This window comes from Emys orbicularis, chromosome 2 (genome assembly GCF_028017835.1).
Source record: "Emys orbicularis isolate rEmyOrb1 chromosome 2, rEmyOrb1.hap1, whole genome shotgun sequence".
Taxonomy (NCBI): domain Eukaryota; kingdom Metazoa; phylum Chordata; order Testudines; family Emydidae; genus Emys; species Emys orbicularis.
Genome location: NC_088684.1, coordinates 255,861,759 through 255,882,378, shown reverse-complemented (window position 1 = coordinate 255,882,378; position 20,620 = coordinate 255,861,759). Strand labels below are relative to the sequence as shown.

Genomic DNA, 20,620 nt, shown 5'->3' with positions numbered 1-20,620 from the left:
ACTGCATTGCTTTCTTCTTGTCCTTCAAACCACAGCAATTTCCAAATGCACTGAAGAAATTGCAATGTGAAGGGATGCCTTGTTCTTCATCAATATGTTTTTATTTAGCTTTACTCTACTTGAAAATAAAGAGAATGTGATTTGAAGTTGCTTTGATCTAGTTCTCTTCAAAAGGGGACTAGCTCAAAGCACATTAAAGAACTGTTAACATGTTTCAGCAGGGTGCACATGACCAGTTAGACCACAGCAGGTGTTGTCCCACAAACTTATACAGGATCGTTTTAGGGGTCAAGACAAAGATGCCACATTTATTATTAATCTGTAACTATTAGCAAATACCTTAATGCTTATACACATACACTCACACACACACACACACACACACACCAAAATGTTCTGCAGCTGCTGGATAGTTACCAGTCCTGATTGTAGTTTGAGTTCGCAGCTTGGGATCGGAGCTCATGGCAGCTAGCTGGCCAAGAAAGCGGAGCACGAGGAGGAGCTGGGTCTCTGTCGGGCACGCACCGATGCTCCTTGATGTTGATAGCAGAACGTTACCCTCCTCCAAAGTTTTCAATCTCACCCATCCTTTTTGTAGGCTTTAGTTTGAATCCAGAGTCTATAGGTCTTGCTGTGTCACGCTGCCTCTGGGTTTGGTGATTGATCACCCGTCAATTGCAGACATGACTTTCAGCCTGGGACCGGGCTTTGATCTTCCTTCTATTGTACCTTTTCTTTTTAGGGTGGATTCTTCTTACTTTGTTAGGGCTCTTGTCTGCATCTTCAGCTGTTGGTGTTTGAACTCTATTTAATCAGGACAGGCTGGGGCTGGAGGTTGATTCCATCATCCATACATACCTCATTCACACATCTAAACTAAACTAATAAGATTACAGCAGGGTTTGCAAAAATGAAGGTTGCAGCAAGCCCTTACAAAATGGAGTAAGCGTTTTAAAATGGGGTTTGAATTACAATATGGCAAACAGTGAACAGAAGTTACAATATAGACAAGTATAATGGATGGCAAACAGTGAACAGAAGTTACACTGTAGGCAAGTGTAATAAATGGTGAACAGAAATTACAATACTGAAACAGTGCAAGTCTCAGTGATTTAAGCAGGAATTGGATTGATAGTGAAACTTACAAAGGCAGCTGACTGAACAGCTATGGCTCTTAACAAGCATCTTAACTGTTAATTAGCCAGTTATTGGGGTAACCGGTTTTATGAATGAATATTGTTTCATTCATAAAACTTTACTTATGAAGTTACATTAATAAAGTAAACAATTAAAAACAATTTCATTCATGAGTCCTACACGTAGAGTCTCACCCCAGTTTGCTGCAGTGTAATTGTGTAGACAAGCTCTCAGAATTCTTTCCCAGGTGTCTGGCTGGTGGATTTTGCTCAGGATCTAACTGATTGCCATATTGGGGTCAGGAAGGAATTTCCCCCCAGGTCAAATCCTGGGGGTTTTTCGCCTTCATCTGCAGCATGGGGCACGGGGCACTTGCAGGATTAAACTAGAGCAAATGGTGGATTCTCTGTAACTTGAAGTCTTTAAATCATGATTTGAGGACTTCAGTAACTCAGCCAGAGGTTAGGGGGTCTATTACAGGAGTGGGTGGGGGAGGGTCTGCAATGTGCAGGAGGTCAGACTAGATGATCATGATGGTCTCTTCTGGCCTTAAAGTCAATGAGTGTGGCATAAGTGTCCACATGGGGAATTGTGCAGAGTAGGTAGCCTGCACTAGCTACCCCCTCATGTAGACAAGCCCTATGATGTTTGGTAGCTGTAGTTTGCAATTTTCTGAATCATCTGAGTTATTTTTGCATTACTCCAGCTGGAATAAGTCTAAGGAATAGAGCCCCAATATCTGATATGTTCAAACCAATAAAGAACAACATCTTGTTTGGTGTTAGGGATGCTGGAAAGTAATGTGGGTGAGGGCAGCACTAAGGTGTGACTGAATTCACCCCTGTATTCATACCCTCCACTGTAATAATCTTTGTATAAAATATGCCTTGTGAGGTATCATTTGAAAAACAATAACTTGCTGGTCAATAATATCAGGGTGCAATGTGTATAGCAACATTATATGTAAATTTATGAACATAAGTTGGAATTATGACTGAAATGTGTTTACCAGACAAGTGTGGGGAGGGGGTAAACCTGTTTCTCAAAGGCAGAGGACAAGGTGACACCTGTAGCCAAGTGTCAAAGTTGATTGACAATCACCGGTCAAGTGGCCATTCTTTGGCAATGAAGTGGGACAGGAACAGATATAGCTGCCTTTTAACAAACAACAACATGGAACCTCTCATCATGAGACACGATGTCTCCATCCTCACAGTGGAAACGAACTGTATCTATTTATCCAGAGGTAGCCTGCAGGAAAATGCATTTCAAAGAGTGACTGGACTATAAAATTGAGGGGTGAAAATATCCAGGTATTCATTCATATTCTCTCTCTCTCTCTCTCACTCACACACCCCTTTGGACTTTAGGAGGGGTTCTGACCTGAGAATTTGGCCAGCCCAGTTGCTGGAACATGTGGTAAAGATTTTACCTTGAACCAAGTCTAGTTCGTTAAGTTTTAGCTACTAGAAAGCATTTTATCTTTATTTCTCTTGTAACTATTTCTGACTTTAATATATTATACTTGTACTCACTTAAAAAAACCCTCTTTTTGTAGTTAAATACATTTGTTTCATTTTTTAATCGAAACTAATCCAGTGCTGTGTTTAAACTGAATTGTTTGGTAACTCCAGGGAAAGTGACAAACTGTTGTCAATTGAGCCCTTACAGGGGCAATGGACTGCTAATATTTGAACTGTAATGGAGAGGAATGGACAGTGCAGAACACATGTTTTGGGGAAATTTCAGGACTGGGAGTGTGTTGGGGTCATTTCGCAGGTAGTAACGCAGGCTGCTGGAAGCCATAGTGTGGCTGGTGTGTTGCTGACAGTCTGCTGGGGTCAGAGCTGCTGGACCAGGGTTATAGCTATACACAGACACTCAGGGTGTGATCTGCATGCTGTTTGTCTGTTTGTGAGAGGCCTACTTGGGAGCTACAACAGCAAAGCATTGTGAGATACCCAAAGTTGCAGGGCAGGTGGTGACACAATCCCCACTGGTCTGGATTGCACCAGGAATGTGACATAAGGGCTAGATCCAAAGGCCTTTGACTGAGAGAGGAGAGTCCAGGGGTACTACCCTGGCACTACAGAGACACATGTTCAGTTCCTAGCTCTGCCACAGGCTTCCTGTGTGACCTTGGGCACATCACTTGGCTTCTCTGTGCCTCACTTCTCGATCTATAAAATGGGGATAATAGTGCCTCCCTACCTCTTTGAGGAGTTGTGAGGATAAATAAATTAAAATATAGTGAGGTACTCAGATACTAGGGTCATTTAAGTACATGAGAGAGACTCCTGTGTATATGTAAGAGCTTTGCCTTCTTATATGTCAGACAGATTCTCCTTAGATGTTTGGCAGAGTTCCTCAATGTTTTTTCCATTTCTACTTGTCCTTCTCAAGACAGATAGCATGAATGTTCTTCAGGACCGGAAACACAGCTTAGAGCACCACACAGATCTGTTTTTCATCAAGTTTGTATCCATAACAAACACAGACAGTCTGGCCTGTAGTTATGGTATGCCATGTGCTCTAAGAACTGGGTGAAAGATTTCACAGTGTTAATATTGTCAGCTAGACCTGTACTAAATATCATAATACAGTAGAACACACAATGTCAAAAAAAGTTCTTGGAATATGTTGGGGACAACTTCTTTTTTGGAAAGGTGGAGTAAATAACCAGGGGGCAGTCGTTTTAGATCTGATTCTGACTAACAGGGAGGAATTGGTTGCCAGTTCTGAAGGTAGAAGGCAACTTAGTGATTTGAAATGGTAGACTTCATTATTTTAAGGAAAGGAAGGAATGAGAGCAGCAGAATAAGGGCAATGGACTTCAAAAAAGCAGACTTTAACAAACTCAGAGAACTGGTAGGCATGGTCCTTTGGGGAAAAAAATTAAGGGAAAAAGGACTTCAGGACAACTGGCAGTTTCTTAAAGAGACAATATTAAAGGCACAACAGCAAACTATCCTGATTAAAAGGAAAAATAGGAAGAATAGTAAGAGGCTCTTATGGCTGCATAAAGATCTCTTTAATGACCTGAAAATTAAAAAGGAATCCTACAAGAAATGGAAACATGGACAAATTGCTAAGGATGAGAATAGTGCAAAAGAATAGTGCAAACGTGTAGGAACAAAATAAAAAAGGCTAAGGCACAAAATGAGTTACACTTAGCAAGAGACATAAAAGGCAATAAGAAGAGGTTCCATATATACATTAGGATCAAGAGATAGATGAAGGAAAGTGAGGGTCCACTACTTAGTGGGAAAAGACACCTAATCATGAACAACACCAAAAAGTCTGAAGAGTTTAATGACTATTTTATTTTGGTCTTTACCAAAAAGATTAATTGTGACCAGATGCTTAACATAATTAATATTAATAACGAGGGGAAAGAAACACAAGCTTGAATAGGGAAAGAACGGATTAAAGAATATTTAGATAAGTTAGATGTATTCAAGTTGGCAAGGCCTGATGAAATTCCTCCTGGGTTACTTAAGGAACTAGCTAAAGCAATGTTGGAACCACTAGTGATTATCTTCAAGAACTCATAGAGGACAGGTGAGGTGCTGGAGGACAGTAGAAAAGCAAACATAGCATCTATCTTTAAAAAGGGAACAATGAAGATCCAGGGAATTATAGTTCAGTCACCTAACTTTGATACTGGAAAGCTACTGAAACAAATGATTAAACAATCCATTTGTAAACACCTATGGATAATTGGGTGATAAATAAAAGGCAGCATGGTTTTACCAAGAACTAATCATGCCAAACCAAACTAATTTTCTTCTTTGACAGGGTTGTTGTCCTAGTAGATGGGGAGAAGCAGTAGACATGTTGTATCTTAATTTTAGTAAGGCTTCAGGACATTCTCATAAGCAAACTATGGAAATGTGGTCTAGATTAAATTACTAGTAGGTGGGTGCATAACTAGTTGAAAGACAATATTCAAAGAGTAGGTATCAATGGTTCATTGTCAAACTGGTAAAGTATATCTATTGGGGTCATGCAGAGGTCTGTCCTTGGTTTGATAATATTCAATATTTTCCTTAGTGACTTGGATAATGGAGTGGAGAGTACACGAATAAAATTTGTGGCTGACACAAAGGTGAAAGGAGTCCCATGCACTATGGAGGGCAAGATTATAATTTAAAAGGAGTTTGATAAATTGGAAAAGTGGTCTGAAATCAACAAGATGAAATTCAATAAAGACAAGTGCAAAGGACTATACTTAGGAAGGAAAAATCAAATGCACAAATACAAATAATAACTGGCTAGGCAGCAGTACTGCAGAAAAGTATGTGGGAATTATACTGGATTACAAATTGAATATGAGGCAACAATGTGATGCAGTTGTGGAAAAGGTTAATATCATTATGTGGTGAATTAACTGAAGAGTTATATGTAAGCCAGGAGGTAACTGTTCTGCTCTTCTCAGCAGTAGTGAGGCCTCAGTTGAAGTATTGTGTCCAGTTTTGGGCACCACACTTTTTAGAAAGATGTAGAAAAATTGGAGAGAGTCCAGAGGAGAGAAACAAAAAAGATAAAAAATGTAGAAAACGATGTATGAGGAAAGGTTAACATATCTAGTCATGTTTAGTCTTGAGAAAAGAAGACTGGGGGGAAGGAAGACCTGATATCAGCTCTGGGAAGGGGTGTTATAAAGCAGGCTGTGATCAGTTGTTCTCCATGTCCACTGAAGGTAGGACAAGAAGTAATGGGCTTAATCTGCAACAAGGGAGAGTTAGGTTAGATATTAGGAAAAACTTTAACTGTAAGAATATTTCAGTACTGGAATAGGTTACTCAGGGAGGTTGTGGAATCCAAGTCTTGAAGAATTTTAAAAACAGGCTAGACAAACACCTGTCAGGGATGGTCTAAGTATACTTGGTCCTATCTCAGTGCAATGGGAAGGATTAGGTGATCTCTAAAGGTCCCTTGCAGACCTACTTTTCTATGATTCTCTGATAATAAAACATGAAAATGGGAGACATTTGCTTTGTTTCATATTTTATTAGAGACTCTAATATCATGACAGGTTCTCAAATCTGGATCTAGTTTAGGGTACTTTTTATTTAAGGTTTGGTCCATCCACTGTTAGCATGGACCTCTTCTCCTCCAGTCATTCTCCCTTTTCTCCTAAAAATTACCCTCACTTTTCTGTATTTTATGAAGGTGGTGGCTATCCCTTCCTGATGTCTTTGGGAGTAGTCATCTGGTCATTTTCCCATTTGATTCTTTGGGGACTTAGTAAATAGACCTTCTGCCTTCCCTAAATCCATGGATTTTCTTTGGGAAAAGGCAGGATGGCAGAGGAACTACTTGGTGAACTCTCTGACGAGCTGGATAGAGAGAGAGGGGCAGTTTGTCACTCATGAAAACTGTAGGAAAATAAGGGCACTGTAAAATGCTAAAGGGCAATGGTTTGTCTTGCACCAGTTTTACATAGATGTGACTATTGATTTCAGTAGAATTATTCCTGATTTAAATCCATGTAAGTGAGAGGAGACTCAGATATTAAGTTTCAACAAGGTGTGCTTAGAGGGATTGTGTCTGAATGAGCCCCAAGCTAAGCAAACCTGGCAGACTGTGAACACACATGAACTAAAAATGCCAGTTTGGGTTTGCATGCTTCTGATAAGTTACTAAGGCCTGGTCTACACTAACCCCCAAATTCGAACTAAGGTACGCAACTTCAGCTACGTGAATAACGTAGCTGAAGTCGACATACCTTAGTTCGAACTTACCGCGGTTCAGATGCGGTCCACACGCGGCAGGCAGGCTCCCTGTCGACTCCGCGGTACTCCTCTCGCCGAGCTGGAGTACCGCAGTCGACGGCGAGCGCTTCCGGGATCGATTTATCGTGTCCAGACCAGACGCGATAAATCGAACCCGGAACTTCGATTGCCAGCCGTCGAACTACCGCAGTAGTGTAGACCTGGCCTAAGTTCACACAACCCTGTGGTCAGCACAAGTGATTAATTGTATTTTTTCAGGGCTTTGTAGTGCGGTGTTTTATAGGAGTAATATTCCTCCTCAGAAATCAATAGTTCAATGGCCCTAGTCTTGTCTGGGGTATCATTTTATGTGAAGATGTCTATACCACATCTTTAGGGCAATTCCGGGCCCCCAAAATCGAGAACATTGTTAGACAAGCCATAACTGTGAGATATGTGCTATTTGTCTAACTGATGTGATACCCAAGTGCCTCTTGGGAGTTGTAGATTTCCTTTTAATGAAAGAACTGCTCAGTTTATCAGACAGGATTAGAAACAAGTGGCGGATCAGGGCAAAAGCAAATAAAATGGAAAAAAAGTTGAACTAAAGAAAAGCTTTAGGAGTGTGTGAAAAAGGAAATGAACAGAGGCTATTGCTTGCATGTTAAAGACTTAATAACATGCTAATTTAACAAATAGCAGCAGAGAGGGGTTAAAAATAAGATGTTTCTGATCAGGGCAGCATGTTAAGAAAAATTGTTCCATCTACCTATTTATACCACTTATCACTCCAGTATCTGGGTTGGTGGGTCTGAAGAGGTCACTGTATTTGGGACAAGGTACACCTTTCTAATTCACCTTGTCTAATAGATAGTGACAATAATGAGGCCCTGAGAAAACCATGACAAGCAGGAGAAGGGGGTTTTTCACAGAAAGACTCCAGAGAAGTCACAATTTGGATTTGGGATGAGAGATTGAGCCTAGAAGCAAGGGTTAGAAAGCTCTGGCCAAGGAATTCAGATGCTAGGAAGAATTTCAGAGATGTCAATTTATAGCCTGCATAAGATCTTGCTTGAGGGTAAAATAGGGTGCAAACTGTGGGACTGGGGGTGTAATTGTAGTGGAACCAAATGTAACTAGTGATCGACCCAGCCAAATTATCTGTAGTCCCAACAGCACTATTATCCATGTGCCAGCTGCAGTACTGGTTTCTGGTGCATACATGAAACCCCAAAATGTCTCAAGCCTCACATACAGTTGATGCAATTAAAATGTTTTCAGGTCTTGTTACTAATAGGAAAAGTATTATTTTATTGGTTCCAACAGATATTCCCTAAACATTCCCTAACATTTACTGGTAAAAAGGCAAAAGCAAACCTAAGTCACACCTATTGTTCTGTATGTAGATTTTTTAAAAGATCTTATGCTGATCCCTGTTCATCAGATTAAAGCATTCCCATGCTATGAAACCCAAACCTGGCTTGTGGTGCTGATCTCCATGTAGTCTGTAAATTTCACCAGTATCCTATTCTTATATTTTAACGATTGCTTAAAGGGCTGCATTTCACATTTTCTAAAGCACCCATTCATTGATTTGGATTTAACAGTGTAGTCAGAAAGCTAATGTGCTGTTACAGTATGGAGTCGTAAGATGGCAGGAGACACTTATGCACACAAAGGCTTTTCTAGGCTTCTGAGAGATGAACAGCACACATCCAATCCAAAATCTATATGCTCTTAATTTAATAACACTTCTAATGTACGTGGCATATTTAAAACGCATCCAGTAATTATATGTACAATGTACAAGTGCTGTTTTACACAGCTGACCATTATTGTTTTAAAGTTGTTATGGACTAGTTAAAATATGTAAAGATTACTATAGAAAAATAAATATACTTGCACATTACAATTTCTGTTAAAATGTTCTGGTAATAAATAGTTAAAATAATTCTGCCCAAGGACAACAGGATATGAAATCATTCCAGCTCAGACAGGAAAAATATGTCCTGTTGGAGAGCAGTTCCACCACCTGGGGCCATTGCAAAGACTTGAAAAAACTTTTACAGGAAACATCCCTGGACCATTCCCTATCAGTCAAAGGGCTTTGGATCAATCCTTTAGTGCTGCCTGCACCCACATTACTTTTCACCATCCCCAACACTAAACAAGATGTCATTCTTTATTGGGTTGACCACATCAGATTCTGGGGCTTTACTCCTTTAGTCTGATTCCAGCTGGAGTAATGCAAAAGAACTCAGACTAAAGAGAAAATTGCAGACTACAGCTACAAAACATCACAGGACTTGTCTACATGCGGAAAAAGGCCACAGTAGGTAATGTGAGGGAGGTACTCTGCACTAACTCCCCATGTGGACACGCTTACTGACCATTGAGAGTGCCTTTGTGTGCAGTGGTTTAGTGCACTTTGGAAGCACATTAAGTTAAACTACTCAAGCGCACTTGTAGCGTGCCGTAAGAACATTCACAGGACGGGGCAGTAAGTTAGGGTGTGAATTTAAAGCATACTAGCAACTCTGGACTAACTTCCTCATATAGACAAACCCTTAGTAAAAATATGTCTCACTTTAAATAAATGGAATCATTTAAGTTCATATACTAGTCACGAAACAAATTTGATATCAATCTTTACAGAAAGGGCCCTCTACCCTCAGTCTCCCCATGAGGCAAAGTGTATATTACATGGTCTTACTTCATTTGGTGGTACTATTTAGCCCGTGTGATGAAGTGGGAATTTTTTGTAATATTTTAATGAAGCCTATATGTGCCTATATGCTGCATTGTGACCTAGTGGGTGAAAAGGGACTGTTTGTTCCTGGGGCAAGCTAAGACACAGGTGCAAAGGGTGACTCATTTTCTGGAGCCTTAGACCCCATATCAATGGAGCTCTTGAGAAGACAATGTCAAATCCAATTGCCTGGACCTGGACACCTAGGAATCAACAATCCAGAGAGAGATATGGACTTCAAGCTGCATCTCTCCAGCTTGGAGACAAAGAACTGGGGTGAGGTGGAATTTAAGGGTCAGCTTTGGGAAGCAGTCGGGGGCACATCTAGGAGTCTGACATAGGAAATCAGACAGAGGGACAGACAGAGCTTGAATAATGTGGGCTCACTGCAGCTTCACTGGGCTCTGGCTACCCAGAATGGACTGTTCTATAACCTTCATTTCTCTATGCTAACCAAAGTCTTCCTATGCTGTGTTCCAGTCAGCTAATAAACCCTACTGTTTCACAATGCTGGTGGAGTGTGACTGCAGGTGCTTGCGGAGGTGCATTGTTCCTTAAGACTGTACAAGTCGCCCTCAGGGGCCTGCCTCAGTGGGACTTGCTGAACGGCGCTCATGATGTGAAACAGGAGTGCTGAAGGCTCAGAGATCCAGTCTAAGGAGGCAATGAAGCTGCGCAGTTTACCCTGAAGAAAGAGTGGGGTCCTCCCAGAGACTGTTCCAAAGCTGGGGTTATAGCACTGATCCTGTGGATCTGTGACAGCCCTTACTGAGTATAAAGATTGTATGAAATCCTGCAGCTGTAGTTTTGTACTAAGAGGGACTACTTTGCAGTGGGAATTTTGCCTGAGTAAAGACTACAGGATTTGGCCTTGTATTCAGTACCCTGACACAAAGAACCCTGTACATAGAACCCTGCATAGGCGCTGACTACGTGGATGCTTCGGGGCTGGAGCACCCAGGGGGAAAAAATGGTGGGTGCTGAGCACCTACTGGCAGTCGCCCTATCAGGGCTTCCCCCTCCCCCCAGCGCCTCCTGCCCGCCGGTGGCCCCGCCAATCAGTGCTTCTCCCTCCCTCCCTGCACCTCCCACCCACCGCAATCAGCTGTTTTGCAGCATGCAGGAGGCTGGGAGGAAGTGGGGAGGAGTGAGGATGCGGTGCGCTTGAAGGAGGGGGGGCGGAACGGGGCAGGAAGAGGGGGGGCAGGGGTGGAGCGGGGTTGGAAAGAGGTGGGGTGGGGCCTTCAGGGAAAGGGTGGAGGGGGTGCAGGGTCTGGGGCAAAGCCAGAGGTTGAGCACCCTCTGGCACAATGAAAAGTTGGCGTCTGTGGAACCCTGTTCCCTAAAACAAGGGGCAATGAAGTACACACTATATTTGTATTTGATAAATCAGAGCTACTGGACTTTTGTTACTTGGCTCTCATTGATGAAGTTTATACTCTAGCCCAGAGATAATTTCCTAGGAGTTTTGCAGTGACAGGTAGAAAGGGGAATTCCTGAAACTGCACCTATATTTGCAGAGCTCTTAACAGTAATTTCCTGAAGTTACAAGCAACACAAGCAGTTGGTCTATCTTGGAAATATTTCTGTTCTCTGTTAGTCTGAAATAACTCTGTTGACACAGGTGTTACTGAAGGCAGAATTTGCCCCTAGACGGCAAGTTTGTAAGATTTCTACTTATCCATTACTTTTTTATTTTCAGCTTTTCTTCTCCCCACAGCCAGCCACTTTACTCTTGGAGTGTGAGAGGGTTGAATTTTAAGGATAATCTTGTCTGTGTTTTTACTTAGCCGAAAGGACATTGAGCTAGGACTGTGACCTTTGCACTTTCTTCAGTCAATAATTTCTTAACATTAATTTGAAACAACTTTAAATAGACCCTCTATGGACCCTCACCTATCAGTTAAAAGGGGAAAGAAAACTTCTTAATTGCACCAATGGTACATATAGCTTAATACACCTTGAGGTATGAAGTTTGCACCAGTGACTAGTGGCTGTAGTTAGCAGGTGGATAACACTGGTGTTAGACTAGAGATAAGGAATCTGGCTGGGCCAGTCACTAGTACATTTGTCTCGTTTATCATTCCACCATCAGGCCTATACTTTTTTAGGAGTCAAGTACATGCTACCTACTTTTTTCTTTATGGTGGTTGTACTGGAGTAAAATTACTTCCATATTGTGAAGGTTTTAGAAAGTGTCAGATAATGATTGTTTGTTTGTTCTGGCCTGGTTGATAGTACCCATTTGAAATTTCAATTAGTCATTTCATGATTACAATTACCCATTTGTATGTGTTTATCTTGTCACTGAAACAGTGGCGAGAAGACGGAAGAGTTGGTGAGCAAGTCTGTTCCTGTTAAAACCTATTATTCATTCTTTTCTTTCCCCTCCCACTGCAAAGAGGTCTGGTGGTTTCTCTAGTCACCCCAATTCTAGCACAAAGTCATCATTCACCATCTGCTCCCTGTTTATCAGCAGCATGGTCACTCACAGGTGACTTGGTGGCTAAGCATAAATCTATAGAACACTTACAGTCCTTCTGCGTTACAGGATCCCCAAAATGACTCTCGGAAATCAATTATTTTAAGGATTTGCTTCATTGTCACTGCAATATGCACAGCATAACTGCTGCTGAGGAACAGTTGGTCATATTGAATCCCAGGATTTTGGAAAGCAAAAGACCTCGTCTTTATTGAACTTATAACACAATAAAACAGCATATTACATCAGTGATTATAACTCATTACAAGCATAGACTAAACAAATTTGGCCACAAATTCATATTAAGCAAAATGACTAATTGATTTAACTTGAGAATGCAGCATAATCACAATCTCCATCACTGGTCACTCTTCATTTGCACTAGATGGAGAAGCACACATTTGTAACTACCATAACCAAGGTCTGTCTTTTCCTGACACCACTTTCCTTACCAAATGATTTTTGGAAAGTCTCTTTCTTCCCCACTTCCCAGCAGCTTGATGCCTGAGTTTGCAGTAGTCCAGTGGGACCACTGGCCCAACCACTTCCAACAATAAAATTTCTGTACACAAACCAAACAAACCTTGGCCCGTTATCTTTAAGGTATACATAGGATGTAGCTATAGACCTCTACTGAAACAGAGGTTAATGGAGAGCAACAAAGCCATCAAAGAGCTGAGCTCCTCTTTGCCTATGGTCCAGGCAGGGCCAGCCTAACAATTGGTGGTGCCCTATCCAGAGTGGGATTCCATACTAATAAAAGGAGAGAAATCAGGCAGAGTTTCTTCCCCCTGTCTTGATGCCAGGAGAGTGAGAAGGGGCAGACTAGCGGTGAGTTTATAGTATGAATGAGAGGGAGATGAAGCCAGCTCATGGGTCACAGAGCATTCCCAGTGGCTTCTGGCTTTATTTGTGTTTAAGATTGGCCCTGGGTCATTTTTTCTATCGATAAATTGCTCAGGCCTGGCAAAGTTTCCTCCTTTTTGCCTTTTCCTGCACATAAAACTGGGAAAGGACATTACTTTAATATAAAAGTTTAAATTTTTGAGACATTGCAATGATATACAGATTGGGTGTTTACTACGTGATTATACTGCTGACTTGCTATCATTGTAGTATGATTGTTTTGAACCTTTGGAGTTCCTCTCCCAGCCCTGTCGAATTTGTGTGAGTGGTCGGTCTATACACGGGAATATCAGAACAAATTTAATGACCAGGACAATGCAAGGAACAATGAGAGAAAGCATATATGCTGCAGGAAGATACAATCTATACATTGAAGGGTTCAAGAATCTCTTCCCACCGTAGACCAGTGTATGTGCAGTGCACAAAATCAGTGTCACGTATCCCAGTTTGGACTATTGGGAGAGAAAAAAAGAGCATCGGTTAAGATTGTAAAATAAACTTTACAATAAATGCTATTTATAAACTATATAAACTATTGGGATATAACCAAAATTGGGAATGAACTCAGACTGTTTAGGTGAAATTGATTTATATTCTTAACCAAAGCTTTTTACTTCTCAAAATGTTTGCTTGGCAATTCTGATCATTTTTGCCAGGTCACACCTACTTCCATCTGGTTGTAATTTTCATGAAAATTGGTGAAAATTAATCCAGAGGCACTAGCTCTTTAGAGGCCATAGTGATAGTCCAACAAGAGTTTTCATATCATTTGGGTTTCTTCAATACACCAAAGCTTTCTTGACAGTAGACTCCCCAGCCCCTGTAGCCCAGAATGGTGCATTGAAGCCAACCAGTGGCTGCAATGCTTCCTATGAACCAAGTGCTAACAGTTATCAGTGTTGCACTGTCACCAGGGTTGTACTATTTATACCCACATGATATCATGTGCCATGGGTTTACCAGTTTTGCTTGCACATGAGCTGGACCTTAGAACAGGTGACTCACTAGAGGAAAGGCAGGCTCCCTATAGGTGTCCAACATGGAGTGGAGAGGCAGGATTTGTAGCAGCAGGGATGGCTGCTAATGCAGCCAAACAACCTGTGACATGCCCCACTGGCTCTCTGATATCTGGTGAGGTAGGACTAGCAGTGTGGATGGCCCACATCTTTGTAGGTGAGATGAGCAGTGTCAGGAGGAGTGAGCAGTAGGGGCAGATAATGCGGTCAAGTGCCAGATGAGTGCCATTGACAGACTTACAAGAGAATTCAAACACAGAGAGCGGGAAAGGGTCAAAGATGGAGTAGAGTCAGAAAGGGGCTGAAGAGGAGGAAGAGGAGGCAGAAAGAACAAGTGCACATGAGCAGGGGCAATTTCAGCCTGGCTAAGGTTGGCACTTGATGGCATTATACAAAATAAAATGTTGATACTTTGTGCTCAAAAAAGTTCTCCATCGCTGACCACCTCAGTGGACTAACCATTTTACAATTTATATATTGAAACCATTTTGTAGCCTTAAATTCTCTTCCATAAATGGAGCATAAACTTCTCATCTGACTAGGATGCTGTAAAGGTGCAGGCAGTCGATGAGCACCCCCTTGCAGCCCAGCGTGACGCTGCTGGAGTGCCCCTCCTTGATTGCCCCCAGCAGAGCAGCAGTAGATTTCAGTTTAACAGCCCAGGCAAGAAGAAGCAAACATTTTTTTAAACAAAATACCATGTCCCCTTTTAAAAAGGCTTCAGCCCAGGAACCATTACAACAAATAGCTCGTCAGGCCCTGGTTCAAGCTGCCCAAATTCCACACCCCAGGTCTCTGAATCAGTTCCAAGTCTCTCTCCTAGTGCCTATGAGAGCAACTGTCATTCACTTCAGCCTACCTGACACCCTGTGCTTCCTGTTCCTTTTATAAAACTCAGCCCTGCCAGGGCCTCTTTGATTATTCCCAGGCTTTCGGATCCAGCCTGTCCCCTTAAAGGAACAGTATCTTTTAATCACACACTGCATTCTTTTACAGATGTACAATAGCACCAGTACTACTACAAATATGTAAGTCTGGATTTTCAAACCCCGGGACCTATGATGTCCAATTGCTGTGTTTGAAAATGAGGTAAATGCGGCAATGAAATATGAGCTAACTCTCTCATCCCCACCCATATGAACATATTTTTGGCTAATACTTCTGATTTTCAGCCAATCTCTTGTTCTGGGGATGGGGCATGTTTTGCACAATTCCTTTTAAGAGATGCTTATGGTCTCACAAAGATGAGGGACGGCTGTGTTGCTTATATGGAGAGTCTAAAGAAAAGCTACCTCCTGCCAGACAGAGTGCATCATTTTATGACAATCACTTAGAAAATCACCACATTTTTCCAGTGTTGAGAGGGGGAAATGGATTGTTAATATTGACTTTTCATTTACGAAACGTCAAAAAGTGGCAGTATAGTTGCTTGTATGTTGTCTGAATATTGTTGGCACTTCACAGTGACAATAACTGTCAATTTATTTAACACAGTGAATTTCCAGACTAATGCTAACTGAAATTTCAACCTGGAGTAAATACTTTATGAGTCAAATTAATTAGTGAAAGAACATGGGTTTTTAATCAGTGGCTGAATATTTCAGGGGTTTACTCAATGTAAATGATCACTCTGTTTTGTACAACCATCTTCTGAAAGCAACAAATTTGTCATTGCGACTTCTCATTTGTTGTTTGGAAGTTCAGGTTTTTTTTTTTTACTTTATGTAAGTGGTGACTGCAGTGCCACCATCATGAGCTACCAGGGAAACACGAAAGTTGACAGAAGAGTGCAGGGAATATAGCAGAGAGAAAGGACATGAACTTAGTTTTTTAGTTGAAAGAAGGTATATTTTTCACCTGTACAAATCGAAATTCTCTCCAGTTGACGCTGTTGCTGACAGAGGGCAAGGAAGTTATTCCCAGCAAGACAAATAGAAAAAATCCCAGGATGCCTAAAGCCACGTAAGAGTCACTAATCCAGCCGTTAGTGTTGTTAAATGGATCTGTTCTGTTGTCCTTTATCTGAAGAAAAATATCACATATACTTTAATAGTGCAGTAGCTGCATCTCCAATGGACAGAAAAATGCCCTTTAACATGAGGTTTCCTTTAAGGTGAACTGAAAAGGTTTTTGTAAATAGATTAAAACAATCTGAAACAGCAGACCAGCTTGTCTCCTGAACAGAGTGGGGTGTTCTGAACTGCCAGCATGCAGGGCCTTCCATAGCATGTGCCACTCAGAGGCAGCAGATACAGTGTTGCATACAGCCACGGCCAGCGCTTCCATTTAGGCGACCTAGGCGGTCGCCTAGGGCAGCAGGATTTGGGGGGCGGCATTTTGCCGCCCTTGGCTTCAATTCTGCGGTGGGGGGTCCTTCCGCGCTCCGGGTCTTCGGCGGCAATTCTGCGGCGGGTCCTTCACTCACTCCGGGACCCGCCGCTGAAGTGCCCCGAAGACCGGGAGCGCAGAAGGACCCCCCCACCTCAGAATTGCCGCCGAAGACCGGGAGCGCGGAAGGACCCCCGCCTAGGGCGGCAAAAACCCTGGCACCGCTCCTACATACCGCCTTAGTGTAGCATTAATAAAGCTTTGTAACGTAACATACATTTTGATGACTGCGGGAATGTGGTTATTTTTAAAAATAAGGCCTGGCTTTCTGCATGTCAGTAAATGTGCCACTCTCAAAGAGATATGCAGAAATATGGAACATGTACCTCAAAATTATTTATAATTAATATTTTTCTGCACCTGTTGTTAACCACTACACTAGCCAGAAGGAAGATTGAGATCAGAAGTCCCCCATTTAACCACAGCACCAGTGATCTTTGGAAATACAGATGCCTAGAGGAAACACCAACCATACAAAGAAATTCAATAGCATAAAATCAATACAAATATGATTTTTGACATGAAATTCTGAAACTCAACCTACAAAACAGTAGCATACATAAGTGGGGTTGGGGGGAGCAATGAACAGAAACTTACCTGAGATATGACGTAACCATTTAATCTCCATCTTACATAATAGCGAATAGGGATAACAAGCGTATACAAAACATGTAGAAAAGCAAAACCCAAGGCTACTAATCCAAGCTGTTTCCTACAAAGCATCCATTTGTCCAGCCAGTCTGGGAAACGACTGTATTTTGTACCTCTGTGTAACTGGAGAATTGCAGCAATTATGCCGGGAAGGTAAACCAAAGCAAGAAGGATGAGTGCCACTATGGGGCAGACCCGATTTGGAATGCTAATTGCAATAAAAAATGATAAGTCTTTGTTGTCATATATGTAGGGGTAGATTACATCACGAATCAAACTGTAGAAGAAAAAAAATGCGCTTAGGCCAATAGCCAAGTAGATGGGAAACTTCCACATTGGAAAGAGTTGCAGTGGGTAATTTTCTATCTCTTTGGCTGCCAAGAGAGAGCCTTGATCCAATGGTGTAAGACCAAGAGTCCGAACAATATCCATCACCATTTGTTTGGCTTTGTTGTCATCTCCACAGACAAACACCTGCAACAAAAAGAATGGGCTTTATTTTGACAAATCTTTGGGACAGTCTTTACTATTGACCTGTATGGGTATAAAATAAGACCTTAAAGTTGATTGTATTTCCAAACTTTCTAGAAATCATTGGTGTTCTTGCCAGTCTTTGATGCAAGGGTCAAACAATAACATGCTCCGCTACTGAGAATCAGAAATAAAACCTTTTCATTGGGGCGGTGGGAGGTTTAAAGTGAAACAATCATATATATGAAAATAGCAAAATATAATACACTTAACAATGATATTTAGCTCGAACTGTTGGATTTTAGCACACGCTTTGGAAGACAACTCTGTCAAGCAATTTGTAAACACAATTGCATCTTACTGGTAAAGAGTTCTCGGGGATTTTATATAAATGGTCACAATTTTCCATTTTTGCACCACACATATAAAGCAGTGATTCCCAAGGGTCTCAGAGCAATCAGGATACAGGTAATAGGAATATAGATCACCTGTCATTAAAATAAATATTTCTCTTCAAGGATTCTGAGAACAATGTAGAGGGAGCCTCTCTCATATGGGTATGCAGGGTAATAGAAAAGCGTACCCTCACCAGCCAATTATCATGTGCACAGGGCAGCCAGCAGGATGTTGTGGGGAGGAGGGTGTTTTGGGAAAGACGATACTCATCTTGGAGTCTGGAGAGAAAAAAGGCAACCTGCTCTCATTCAGACCCACAATAATGGGGATTTTTGGAGCTTCTGACCATAATGCAGCCTGAAGGGAGCTATATCTGTGCAGAGATCAGTCTGGACAGGAGTACAAGGCACCAGATCCTTGGCTCTGCCCTGGCAGCACAAAGCAGGTTTAATGATGGCTTAAGTGACCAGTTGAGGCAGCACACGGCGTAAGGGAACTCTGATGGTTCCTGGCTGCCAGAGCAGTCCCTTGGGGACAGTTGCACCTGGAGCAGCTTAAAGTAACCCCTGAAGTTGCAATAAGCTGCTTCTCAGGCCTAGCCCAGCACACAGTGGACCAAGGGTCAGAGAACCATGAAGACGGCTAACAAACTTCATAGTTCCTCCAGCCATCCCAAGCTGCCTAAGTATCAGAATCTCCATGCCCTTCTTGCTCCCTGCCCATCCCCACAACACTTCTGAACTCTGTATAAGTCCAATCTTGCTTCTGAACTCTGTGGGAAGGGACATATCTGCTTCTACGCTTATCCACTACCTGAAAGTAGCCAGAATGGAAGTGTGATTTACACAACTTGATATTTCTTCTCCACCCTACATTCCTTTCTGTCTCAGTTCTCCTCCTGCTTTGTCCAAGTTCCCTCATTATGCTTCTTCCTCTCTTCTTTCCCTCTTCTCTTGATTCTTTGGTTCTTTCTTCTCAATTCCTTTCCTTAGTCTTTCCTATCTTCCGCTTCCTACAACCCTCATTTCATCCTGGTGGTCTCCCTCTTTTTGAAGTTGCTCTTGCTTACTTTTGTAACTTACAAACATTTTTAGATGATTTTAAAATCCTCCCAACACTGTAGATAGATAACAGCAGTTCCCTTCTCTGATATCTGTTAACATCTTCCTGCAGTTTGGGGGTGAGGGACATGTGCTTAATGATCAAAAGGCAGGGAAAATCAATGTTTTTTAAATGTTGGGGATAGAGATTTATTTCTAGGCTAAGATCAAACAATCATATTTGAGCATGAAAGGATTTTTTTTAGCTTAGTTATTTGACTGAACACAGGGGATCATAATGAAAGTTGCATCTGAACCTTGTCTGATACTTTTCTCCTTATTTACATGTATTTTGCTGTACTGTTCAGAAATTGCCATATGATATAATTTACAAGAAGCTCTTGTTCTTTCAGCTTACCTGTCTGCTTGCATCCAACGTGCCTGACTGCAAGGCCCATGCTGACACGGTGTTAAATGCTTTCACTACCTTAGCGCCTGGCACCAGTTGAGCAAGGTATTCAGCATTGGATTCAGGATATTGGTTTATTTTGAGGTTGTTGCTTACATCCACCAATACTTTTCCATGGAGAACTTCAGTTAACTCTGTGAGAAAGTTGTAATGTTGTCTCTGAATTGCTACAATAATAATGTCAGCCTTCTGCGCAGCTTCTCCATGGCTCAGCACCTCTGTGCCTTTGGGAATCAGACTGGAAGTCTGTGCATTTCGGCTTCCGAACACTATTGAGTAGCCACACTGGAGCATTTTACACCCCAGAGATCTTCCAAAATCTCCTGTTCCAAAAATACACACAGTCTCTTTTTTATTAGGAGAGTTTTCAGCAAGAGGGATCATGTTGGAAGAATTTTTCTCCATATCTAAAAAACAGTAATAGGGAAAAACAAAACAGGAATACTTTGAAAAGGACAAACTAGCATGGTGCTTTGATTATACCAAAATGTATATTAACGTTCTCTTTGTTTCTTGGACCATTTAGCAGGAAAGTCTAACAATTAACACACATTGTCAGAGGACTTACTGTGCCGTTTTATAAAGAAAAGTGAAGTTAATTTCTCTCCATGGGCTTATAGTGCCCTACCTTTCCCTCAGCTGATAGATGCAGACCCTAGATGCGGAAGAACTGTTTCAGTTCTCTTCTCTGAGGGGAAAAGGGGGAGAAGGGGCAGGATATAGAGAGAAGAAGGAATAGTATTTGCCCCATTTTTCTGGGTCATTTCTGCTTACTTTGTTGACAGAAATAAGTTAAAGGGGAACTTACCAAGAGAAAGCAGAATCTGGAGGCTCTTTGCAGGAAAACTCAAAGAAAAGACAATACAAAAGGAGCAAGCTGGGAGCTCACCTGCCCTACTCAGTGTTTTATTGTTATTGTTCTTCAATGCCAATGTGTTTTATTAGGAAAGAACCGCAGGAGAAGGGACTACTGAGGTACTGGGCTACTAGAGTGTATTTCCTTTACTTATAATGATTCTATTATAAGCAATGTATAACTATTGATCTAGTAGGTACTTATATGACCCACTTCACTGTAATATCTAAGTGCCTCACAATCTTTTTTATCTTTATTTTTTATTTGCATTGTGGTATCACCTAGGATCCCCAGTGACCAGGACCATACTGAGTTAGATGTTGTACAAATACAGGACAAAAA

At 41.6% G+C, this 20,620-nt stretch overlaps 1 protein-coding gene across 1 annotated transcript in view; it reads right to left on the bottom strand.

The window, feature by feature from the left end:
* Positions 1 to 13,172: 13,172 nt before the first annotated feature.
* Positions 13,173 to 20,620, bottom strand: part of STEAP4 (STEAP4 metalloreductase) — a 31,344-nt gene continuing 23,896 nt past the window's right edge. Inside the window, exons 2-5 of the mRNA XM_065399223.1 lie at positions 19,372 to 19,829; positions 16,993 to 17,520; positions 15,865 to 16,029; positions 13,173 to 13,443 (exon numbers count right to left, since the gene is read on the bottom strand). Of these exons, the coding sequence (XP_065255295.1) occupies positions 13,174 to 13,443; positions 15,865 to 16,029; positions 16,993 to 17,520; positions 19,372 to 19,827 (1,419 nt within the window). The 5' untranslated portion in view covers positions 19,828 to 19,829 and the 3' untranslated portion in view covers position 13,173. The remainder of the gene's footprint in view (positions 13,444 to 15,864; positions 16,030 to 16,992; positions 17,521 to 19,371; positions 19,830 to 20,620) is intronic.